The 8,618-nt window shown below is 40.4% G+C and overlaps 1 protein-coding gene across 1 annotated transcript; it reads left to right on the top strand.

Moving 5' to 3' along the window:
- Positions 1-827: 827 nt before the first annotated feature.
- Positions 828-1,799, top strand: LOC309354805 (olfactory receptor 14A16-like; the record flags this gene model as incomplete). Its single annotated transcript, XM_081885073.1, has 1 exon — positions 828-1,799. The coding sequence occupies one exon, from the start codon at positions 828-830 to the stop codon at positions 1,797-1,799; it is 972 nt and encodes a 323-aa protein (XP_081741199.1).
- Between the last annotated feature and the right edge of the window lie 6,819 nt (positions 1,800-8,618).

The following is an 8,618-nucleotide window of genomic DNA, read 5'->3' on the forward strand; positions in this document are numbered from 1 at the left end:
TCTTTTGGTTTTTGGCACATGCCAGAAATTCAGGTGGCACAATTAAATTAGATTTTGGGCTGTGGCAAAACAAAAGCCACTTCTAAGTTCAAACAAGCACCACAAGACTTTTGTAGTAGAGAAAGTAATGAGGAAATGCATTGGAAAGTTTGAAATAACAATTGCCTGTCATGGTGTTGAGTAACCTCTGAACAAGAAAATCAGGATGAATATTAAATAAACAAGTGATATTATAAAACCTCCTTGCAAAATTGAGGAAACATATCAGGATGAATGCTCAATAATTGAGAGCCAGTGTGGCATAATGGTTAGAGTGTTGGACCATTACCTGGGAGAGTATGGATGAATCCCCACACAGCCATGAAGCTCACTAGGTGACTATGGGCCAGTCACCATCTCTTAGCCTACCCACAGGGCTGTTGTGAGGATCAAATGGAGAGGAGGAGGACTATGTACCCCACCTTGACCTCCTTGGAAGATAAAGGTGATATATAAATGTAATAATAATAATAATAATAATAATAATAATAATAATAATAATGTTGTATTGAATTACCTAATACAAATATAATTAATTGAAACAATATTGTATTATTCCCCTGCCTACCCATGATTCAAAAGTCACTTTCTCTCTTGCTTCCCTGTGTATATTTTAGATTGTACACTGGAACTAGCATAGCTGTTCTTTGGAAAGTGCTATATTCTGAAATAATGATGATGCAGTGGTAGTAGTAGTAATTTGAAATTAAGTCCAAGTACTGTAGCTTCAATAGTTACATTAGGCTCTCATTTTAACAACTCTCCTTCTGCTTCCTTCAACAGTCAACATGCATCTTAAACAGCAAAGCAGAATTAATCAAACATCAATCACAGAATTTCTCCTTCTGGAATTCTCTGAGGTTCGGGAACTACAGATTCTACACTTTCTTCTGTTCCTAGTATTGTACTTGGCAACTGTCACAGGGAATCTTCTCATCATCTCTGCAGTAGTCTTTGACCCCCGCCTGCACACTCCCATGTACTTCTTCCTCATGAACTTGGCTATGCAGGACCTGGGGCAAGTTTCAGTCATCATCCCTAAATTCATGTCCAATTCCCTCATGAACACCAGGCACATTTCCTATTCTGGGTGTGTTGCTCAGGTCCTCTTCTTTCTCTTTTTCTTAGCATCTGATTTCTCCCTTCTCACAGTCATGGCATATGATAGGTACATTGCCATCTGCAACCCATTGCAATATGAAGTGTTGATGAATAAGCAGGCCTGCATCCAAATGGTTACTAGTGTGTGGATCAGCAGTTTTTTCTATGGAGTGTTACACACAGGAGGCACCTTTGCACCCACCTTTTGCTCCAATATTGTCAATCAGTTTTTCTGTGAAATCCCACAGTTACTTAAACTCACCTGCTCTGATTTGTACCTACTTGAAATTGGAATTGTTGTGGTAAGTGCTGTCATTGGGTTAGGTTGTTTTATCTTCATCATCATCACCTATGTGCACATCTTCTCTGCAGTGTTGAAAATCCCTTCTATTGAAGGGAGGCAAAAGGCCTTCTCAACATGCCTTCCACACCTCATTGTTTTCTCCATATTTGTGTTCACTGGCTGCTTTGCTTATCTCAAGCCAACCTCTAATACCCCCTCACATCTGGACCTGGCACTTACCATTATATATTCCATGTTTCCGCCACTGATGAATCCAGTAATCTACAGCATGAGAAACAAGGAGATAAAACTTTCCCTGTTAAAACTATTGGGTTTGAGACACTCTAAGAACTCATTCTTTAGTTTTCTTGTGTAACTGTGGGTGGTATGTCATCCTGTCTATGCAGAGAAAATGTCGTGGACTACAACCTCAATTATTCTACAGATTGGCAGTATAAGTTGGAATACTGCAATGGGCTGGCCTGCGCTGTGGACCTTTTTCACACAAGGTGAACAATTCATATTATTGAAGTGTTTATTTAGTGCCACCCACTTGACCAAGTAGCATAAGCCCAATAATACTTTTAATAATTGACTGATTTTTAGACCATCCTTTAAGGATGTGATTGTTTATTTATGGCTGTGTAGAACATTTAAGAAAATACAGCAATGGAGATAAAAATATGACTAATATTAATCCAATTGAAACCACATTGTATCCCCTTAAAATTGAACCATAACATTTAAAACTATCAGTAACAATTTATAAAATCTATAGCAAATAAAAAACAAAATGAGACTAATGTTGTGAGCTGTTTCTTAAACTTTCTCCCAAATTCTCATTTCTACCGCTCATTTTAGAATTGCATTTCACTTAGGATTCTGGGTGCAATGTTCCTGAGAAAGAAATATTCTATTGATGTATGAAGTTGGGGGTGGAGAGGGCGGTCCACCCTGGGTACCACTCTGGGGTGTGTGTGACAAGATGGCCCCTGCCTCCCCCCAGCTGTAGAGCAGCCGAGGTCATGTGCAGTCAGTATGGGTGCCACTCGCATGCACCATCCATATGGGCATTCATACAGGCTGTCTTTTGCATGGCGACCGTACGGGCTGCCGCTCTTGCATGCCGTCCATATGGGGATCCGTACGGATGTTGCGTGTACGCCATCGGGTGGCTTGCCCCGCCCCTCAGTGTATTGTCCCGGGTGCCGGAGAGGGTTCCTCCGCCACTGTATTGATGTGGTTCATCTTGCTACCTGCTCCAAGTGACTGATGCAAGATTAAGTCAAGGTCACAATGACTATGCAAAAACCCACACAGTAGTTGCATTATCTTCCATCACTTACAGTCACTTGTGTTGGGGAAATAAACCAGTGTAAATTATGCTGGACTTACTCTGGTGTGGCCTGGCTAAGTGGAGAAACATCTGTCTGAGCCAAAAATCCGCTGTATCATAACTCACTCAACCAAGCAGATCTAGGACAGATCTACACTCATGGCTGTTAACGTTAAGGAAGGATTAAGGAATGGTTTGATAATCATATGGCCACGTGACGTTTCCCTTTTAATCTTCGTGATGCATTATTAAAATGTGACACCAGAAGGCACTGCAGAGCTACCAGCAACTAACAGTATCTCACCTTGACAAGATTATGAGGTTAAAAAAATATTTTTTTTAATAAAAAAAACATTACATTAAAAAACAAATGACTTAACACTGGGGTCAGCAAACTTTTTCAGCAGGGGGCCGGTCCACAGTCCCTCAGACCTTGTGGGGGGGGGCAGACTATATTTTGGAGGAGGGGGAGATGAATGAATTCCTATGCTCCACAAATAACCCAGAGATGCATTTTAAATAAAAGGACACATTCTACTCACGTATGAACACGCTAATTCCTAGACCGTCCATGGGCCGGATTTGGAAGGCGATTGGGCCGGATCCTGCCCCCGGCCTTAGTTTGCCTACCCATGACTTAATGTAACTCACCTGGCCCACTATTTCCTTCCCTGCCCTAATCTACTTAGTAGCAGTTGCCTTGTAATTTCTCCCATCTGAGTTAGATATTATTGTCAATGTTTAATTTCTAGTAAGGAGGAAGAAGAAGTTGTCAGGTCTCAAATATGTGTAGAAATACCAACCTGTGATCTAGAAGCCCTGCACAAAGTCTCTGGAAATAGGGGGCTCTTGCTAGCTGTTCAGTGAGGGAGGGGAATGTACTCTTTACTTTCTCAGGAACATTTGCATTTAGTTCTAGTTTGAGGGGTGGAACCATAAGACTAAAAATGGGAGCCAGGTCTGTACCTACACAATTTTATTTTTATTTTTTGAGATCAATAATTCTATCCCTAACTTTAATTCTCTAGCCATTTAAATATATTTATATTTCCCACAAAGAAACTGCTGTTATATTTGATTGGACTCATGTCAGCCTATCCCCAGACGCCAACTTAGAAAAGCTACATATAAAGCTTTCTACAAAAGCGTCCTTCAGATGTCATTTTACCACTGAGCCAGATACATGCTCTTCTGGCATATAAATGCAGATTTTCATTTCAGAGGAACTAGAGGATTGAATAGCTAAATAACTAGGATTTTGCAGACTATACAGACACAGAAAGCTGGAAGGTCACAGGAAAAAGACAACATGTGAGCGATAGACCTTCAACAGACTGTGAGAAAGAGTGATCGGTGGACAGATTTACTATGGTGATGACTGACAAATCATCTGACAATGTGAGACAAAGGTGTGCACAAAAAGCTGATATTTTGGGATTAGGCCTGGGAAATGCCTGTTTTGGAATAACATAGCTAGCTCATAGAGAAATGTATAAAAAAACAGTTACAGCCAAAGAACACTGGGGATTATTTATAATTGTATAGACAATGTTGTTGTTCTTTTTCTTAAAACCATTCTTTCATCCATCATCATGTTCTTTTTTTTGTCAGGTGTTGGACTTAAATTTCTTCCAGTGGAATTACGCAGACATCTGTCTATGACTTTGGACGGAAGTCCCTTCCTTAAAAGGAATAATAACAATACTGGCCTAAATGCCTTCTTGAATCTTTATAAACAATCTCCTGTTAGGGATGACATCTAATGACTGGGTAATTGGTATTAAATATTCTGCTTTTATTGTCCCACACCACCATTTTTTCCTCAAATGTTTATCTACATCCTTGTTTGCTGCTGGTTTTTTGTGTTTTTTAAAGAGGAGTATCAGTTCTGTGTTAAAGTATGCTTTGTATGGATAAAGTCAAACATAAGAAGCCTAGCATGGATTTAGTTACTGTTCAATCCTGTGCACTTCTGCTCAGAAGTTCATCCCATGGATTTCAACAGGACTTACTCCCAGGTAAGTAGGTATAGGGTTGCAGCCTTAATGTTTTTTTGTTTGTTTGTTTGTTGTTTTTTTGTAAAAGCACTAAGAACTTGTCTGTAGAGAAGACGGCAAGTCTTGCCCTCCAGGTTAGCAATACTGATTAGAACATTTGTAACGTTACTTGTGATCATAACCATGTAGAGCAGGAATCACCAGTATGGTTTCCTCCTTATGTTGTTGGACTCTATTTTTCATCAGACTTAGCCAGCATAGCCAATGGGTAGCAATGTTGAGACCTGGAGTCCAAGAAATAGTTGGAGAGCACCACATTGTCTGTCCCTGGTGTAGGCTCTATTGTCATATGCAATTAAATGAAAAGTAAATGAACAGTCCATTCTGGGTGTTGGGTTGCCACTGCAGCAGTTTTGCACAAACACAATCTAATCATCATCATCATCATCATCATCAACCTTTTATTCGACCGTCAGTCAGAAAAAAAAAAAAAACATTTGTCAATACACAGTTAAAACATCCAGGAAGATTTTGAAACTTAGCCAACACTAAAATGGGCTAAACAGATAGCCCCATATCAATACAGTCAATTATAGACTTGCGACGCTTAAAAACTAAAAAAAAAAAAAAGAAATTTGGCCACCAAGGAAGGTATAGCTCTAGTGACATTATTCAGCAAGTGTAAAACCTGGTTTTCTTCGGGTAGGAAGCTAAATTGACATAGGAGTGGGTCTATAAAATTTTGTCTAAGCTCTGCATAAGAAGGGCAAGTCAAGAGAATGTGTTCGGTGGACTCAGCCACACCCATGGCACAATGACAGGTTCTCTGGGCATATGGTACTCTCCTGTACCTTCCCCACAATATCGCAGAGTCAAGGACATTTAATCTAGCCGCTGTAAGAAGTCTGCGGTATTCCACATAGTGGATTTCTGCAAGGTAGGGGGCTGGTATGGTCCGATAAATCTGGTCCCCTAGGAACATCCCTGGTTTTACCTGGGCTATGTCCTCTTGTCTGGCAATGTCACTCAGTCTCCGGGAGATCAATCTAATCAGCATTACATCTTCTGTCGGATATTACCCCTTGCCTTGCTAATTTTTGTTTTTCAAAATACTTTAAGGATGTCAACCACATAATTTGATTATTAATGTTCCGCTTTTTGGTAAGTCAAACAGTGACTATAAATGTGTTTATATGTCACCAGTTCCTAAATATATATTCCTTTTTTGGGTTACTGCAGTTATTATGTGTATCTTCATAAATTCAACATGACCCATTTGACTCATTTATTGTCCTCATAAGCATGGTCAAATATTGCATTTAGGCAGAATTAATCAATGTTCAATTTTTAAAACATGCATGTAGAACCTCTATTGAGATACATTTCAAGACACCACCATCCCATTTATGTCTTCCCTTCTCTGATAGGGGTGCATTATTGAATAACAGTAAGGAAATGTTCAACCAAAGCATTGTGAAAGGTTTTCTTCTCTTGGAATTCTCTGAAATTCGAGAACTGCAGTTTGTATGCTTTGTGACATTTTTCATAATCTACCTGACAGCTCTGACTGGAAATCTGCTGGTGATCAATGTTGTAGCACTCAACCAATATCTTCATACTCCAATGTACTTTTTCCTGGTGAATTTATCTGCTGTCGACCTTGGTTACATCTCAGTCACCATTCCCAAAGCTATAGCTAACACCATACTGGGCACCAGGCACATTTCGTATTCTGAATGCGTGGCTCAGGTCTTCTTCTTTGTTTTTTTTGCGTCCTCCGAGTTCTTCCTCCTGACAGTCATGGCCTATGATCGATACATTGCCATCTGCAACCCACTGCAATATGAGCTACTTATGAACAAAGTATCCTGCATTCAAATGGTAGTTAGTGTGTGGCTCATTGGCCTTTTCTATGCTGTTTTGCACACTAGCTGCATATTTGGAATCATTTTTTGCTCTAATGTCATAAACCAGTTTTTCTGTGAAATCCCACAGCTTCTCCAGCTCTCATGCTCCAACTCATACATTTTTGAAGGAGGAGCTGTCATATTTTGTTCAGTGTTGGGTATAGGATGTTTTGGATTCATAATTATTTCCTATCTGCAGATTTTAAAAGCAGTGCTGAGGATCCCTTCTGTACAAGGAAGAGAAAAAGCCATCTCCACTTGCCTTCCCCATCTCATTGTCCTTTTCTTATTTTTCTTCACTGGAAGCATTGCTTACTTGGGACGAGCATCTAGGTCCTCCTCAGACATGGGGCTGATGCTTGCAGTGATATATTCAATCATTCCACCTTTCATGAATCCCATTATTTATAGCATCAGGAATAAAGATATCAAGAGAGCACTTTGGAGGCTTATAAATAGAAAATAAATGATGCAGTCTCACAAATACTCTGTAAAATATGGGATACAACTTGCTTGGTGCAATACCCTATAACCTTCCAATAGCCCCACCCCCCAAAGTACATGCTCAGTAGGCAACATTACCTGATCTCCAAACAAACTTTGTGCAAACAATTCAGGATGAATGTTCAATAAACAGGCCATCTTGAAGTGGCCAGTGATCTACATACATGATGTATATTTTGCAAAGTGTGTGTGATATTTGTCTTTTATTATTGAATCAATTTGTCTTGGTTTTCTAGTCATGGGTTGGACAAGAAGTTATGCATGGCACTAAAGACTTTACTGCTGGACATATTATCTGGGATCCCCAAGATTTCACCAGATATGGCCATTGCAATTTCAAGATTCTCTTCACAAACAGAATTAAAAATGTAATATTTTTTATTATGAAATCTAGGAGTTGCAGTTTGCTTCTTTTACTGCTGAATCTGAACAAATGTCAATCAAGGGGGAAACCTGATTGATGCTTTTTCTGATTCAGCAGTAAACAGCAGGTTTTCCCAGGGAAAGTGGCAGGACAAGAAACCCCAACAACACTCCAACCTGTGCCTAGAAATTGCAGCACAAGCAGAACTGTGGATGAGCCCTTAGTATTTCAATATCCATTAGCTTCCACATCATTTGAATTCTGGCAGGAATTGTGGGTTTTAGAATGTTGAACAGACTATTCATTTTTTAAAACCTACAATTTTCATTTTTATGGAAAGCTTTCTTATGGAAAATATATTTTAAAACTAAAAATGGAAGCCATTATGTCCAGCTTTTTAAAATGTGTGTGCATCACATACATTTACTTGTATATAAGATTGCACAATGTGAAAATGTGCAATAAATGGGATCCTCCTTAACGAGGGTCCTGGTTGCACTTGGGCCCCCAGGACTCCCCTGCAGGGTGGGTTGTAGCTAACTGTGGCCCAAGCCTTAACCGTTAGGCCCTGGGATTGCACCAGGCTGTTTTGGCCAATCAGGGTGAGCAGTGTGATTCCTGGGCCTATAAAAGTGGTAGTGCGATGTGATTGGGGGCACTTGCTTTGCGCTGCTGAACACCCTCCCTCCCTAATTTTACATCATACTGCTTTGGCTTTGCTTTAGATTGGGTCACCTGTTTTGGAACAAGGGCTGGGTAGGATTTTTTTTCCATTTGGCAGATTGGCTGTAGCCACTTGGTTTCCCCCTCCCCCCTTAGCAATTGTCACAACTTTGTAAAGTTTGGCGGTTAGGCACTGGCTTATTGAAGTGTGTGGGAGGGGAGGTGCAGCCATCACGTGCCCCTCCAGAAATAGGGTATTCCGGTAAAGGAATCGGGGGGTCCTGGATCTCATCCAAAGTCCGCTTGAGGGGCTAGGGCCATGCCAGGACCACAGGAACCCCGGGTGAGCTTTGGTTGATCTTCATTGATGTGGCTCCCTCGTTTGGTGTTTACCCTTTCAGACTACCAGCCAGAGAGGCAGGAG

The sequence above is a fragment of the Podarcis melisellensis genome, assembly GCF_964234715.1.
Source record: "Podarcis melisellensis genome assembly, chromosome: 13".
NCBI classification, from domain to species: domain Eukaryota; kingdom Metazoa; phylum Chordata; class Lepidosauria; order Squamata; family Lacertidae; genus Podarcis; species Podarcis melisellensis.